This window comes from Nuphar pumila, chromosome 8, assembly GCF_984573655.1.
Source record: "Nuphar pumila chromosome 8, dmNupPumi1.hap1.1, whole genome shotgun sequence".
Classification (NCBI taxonomy): Eukaryota; Viridiplantae; Streptophyta; class Magnoliopsida; order Nymphaeales; family Nymphaeaceae; genus Nuphar; species Nuphar pumila.
The window spans coordinates 39,390,328-39,391,986 of record NC_143256.1 but is presented as its reverse complement, the minus strand read 5'-3'; the positions used below and the strand labels follow the sequence as shown (position 1 = coordinate 39,391,986).

Here is a 1,659-nt window from a genome sequence, read left to right as displayed (position 1 = left end):
CGTGTATTTTTACTGTTTTCTAACATTGTAGTTAGTGTATTAACAGTATTTATAGTAATTAGAGTTTCTTAGCTTAGTTAGTTCACTTAGTTAGTATAACTTTAATTTTATATAGTTAAATTAACTGTAGTTTAATGTAGAAATAGTTTAGAATTAGTTATAGATGTAATTTAGATTAAGTTTTGATTTAGTTACTGACTTTGTGTTTTTATTATGTAGGTTGTTAAGTTAGAACAGGTTCACAGATGCAATTCAATTGTGATGTGCGACTGCACTTGATGTGAAAAGACAATTTTGCCCCTGGAGACCTGCTGAAGACTTAGCTGCCTATTGTAGTTTATTTTCATAGTTAGAATGTTATTTAATGTAACTTGTAAACATTGACATAGATTGTAAAATTTTTATGTTAATAAAGTGTTATTTTAGAATTATTTCAGAAATATCCCGTTCCCTGTGGATTCGACCCGTACTCGCCATTTCGGTGGAAAGTCGGTTTTATATCTTTGGTTGACGATTTTCCCATGTATTTCATTGAAAAATATTGTTAAAAATATCATTTACAAAAGTGCAACCAGGGAACACCTGCCTAGATTCCTGTTGCAGCAGTCCCTTACAAGCAATTTATGAGCTTGAACCCTCCCACGTTTGATGGGAAGTCATCGCCGGAAGCAGCTGAAGACTGGATCAGAGAAATAGAGCATATTTTTTGTGTGTTACAAGTCGGTGATGATCAGAAAGTTGATTTTGGGATATACCGTCTCAAAAAGGACGCAGAAAGATGGTGGGCAACCACCTGGGAGATAAAATTCGACAACCAGCCTGTAGAGTGGGACCAGTTCGTAAAGGCGTTCTACACAGCCTATTTTCCAGCTCACGAGAGGAGCCGGAAGATGCAGGTGTTTCTTGACCTCCAACAGGGTAGTTCTTCTCTTTCTGAATATGTCACGCGATTTCACAGCTTGGAGAGGTTTTGTCTGCACTTATACACGACAGAAAAAGAGCAAGCTCTTAAATTTGCTCGAGGTATGAAGTCGGTATTACGGACTAAGGTGTACACACGTGCACATACATCGGTCGATGAGGCTTTAGAGACGGCCTCCTTGCTTGAGTATGACTGGACCAAATCGCAGAAGACTTCCGCACCACGTCAGTAGCAGCAGAATCCTGGCCAAAAGAGTTGGCCAAGGAAGAGACAATTCCAGAGGAACCAGGGTGGAAGGAAGTTCCATCCTCAGTCAAAGAAGCAGCATAACAACAACAACAACAACACCACCCGCCAGATCCAGCATCAGAACCGTAGACCCCAGTACCAACAACGCCAGCAGCCACAGCAGAAGCAGCTTACCGCAGCTAGTTGTCTGAAATATACCACAGATCATCCAGGGCGACCTTGCCCACGGGACACAGGCGGATGCTTATATTGCGGGAAGATAGGTCATTATATCCGGGATTGCAGAAAGAAACAGGCAGATGACCAGCGCAGGAATACGCCAAGTACTTCCCAGCCAGCACAGCAGCGACAGCCTTCGACACAGCAGCAGCAGTGATCATGCATATATTTTAGGGTTATTTTATATAAAAAATATACATGATTTCATAAAAAAATGATTTAAAACCCAATTTTATGTTGGTTTTGAGTAAGTGAGCTAAAATGAATTA

The 1,659-nt window shown here is 40.4% G+C and overlaps 1 protein-coding gene across 1 annotated transcript; it reads left to right on the top strand.

Annotated features, from left to right (window-relative positions):
- Positions 1-623: 623 nt before the first annotated feature.
- Positions 624-1,154, top strand: LOC149829912 (uncharacterized). The gene has a single exon (XM_090015334.1). It carries the CDS (start codon positions 624-626, stop codon positions 1,152-1,154), a length of 531 nt encoding a protein of 176 aa, XP_089871460.1.
- Positions 1,155-1,659: the final 505 nt, after the last annotated feature.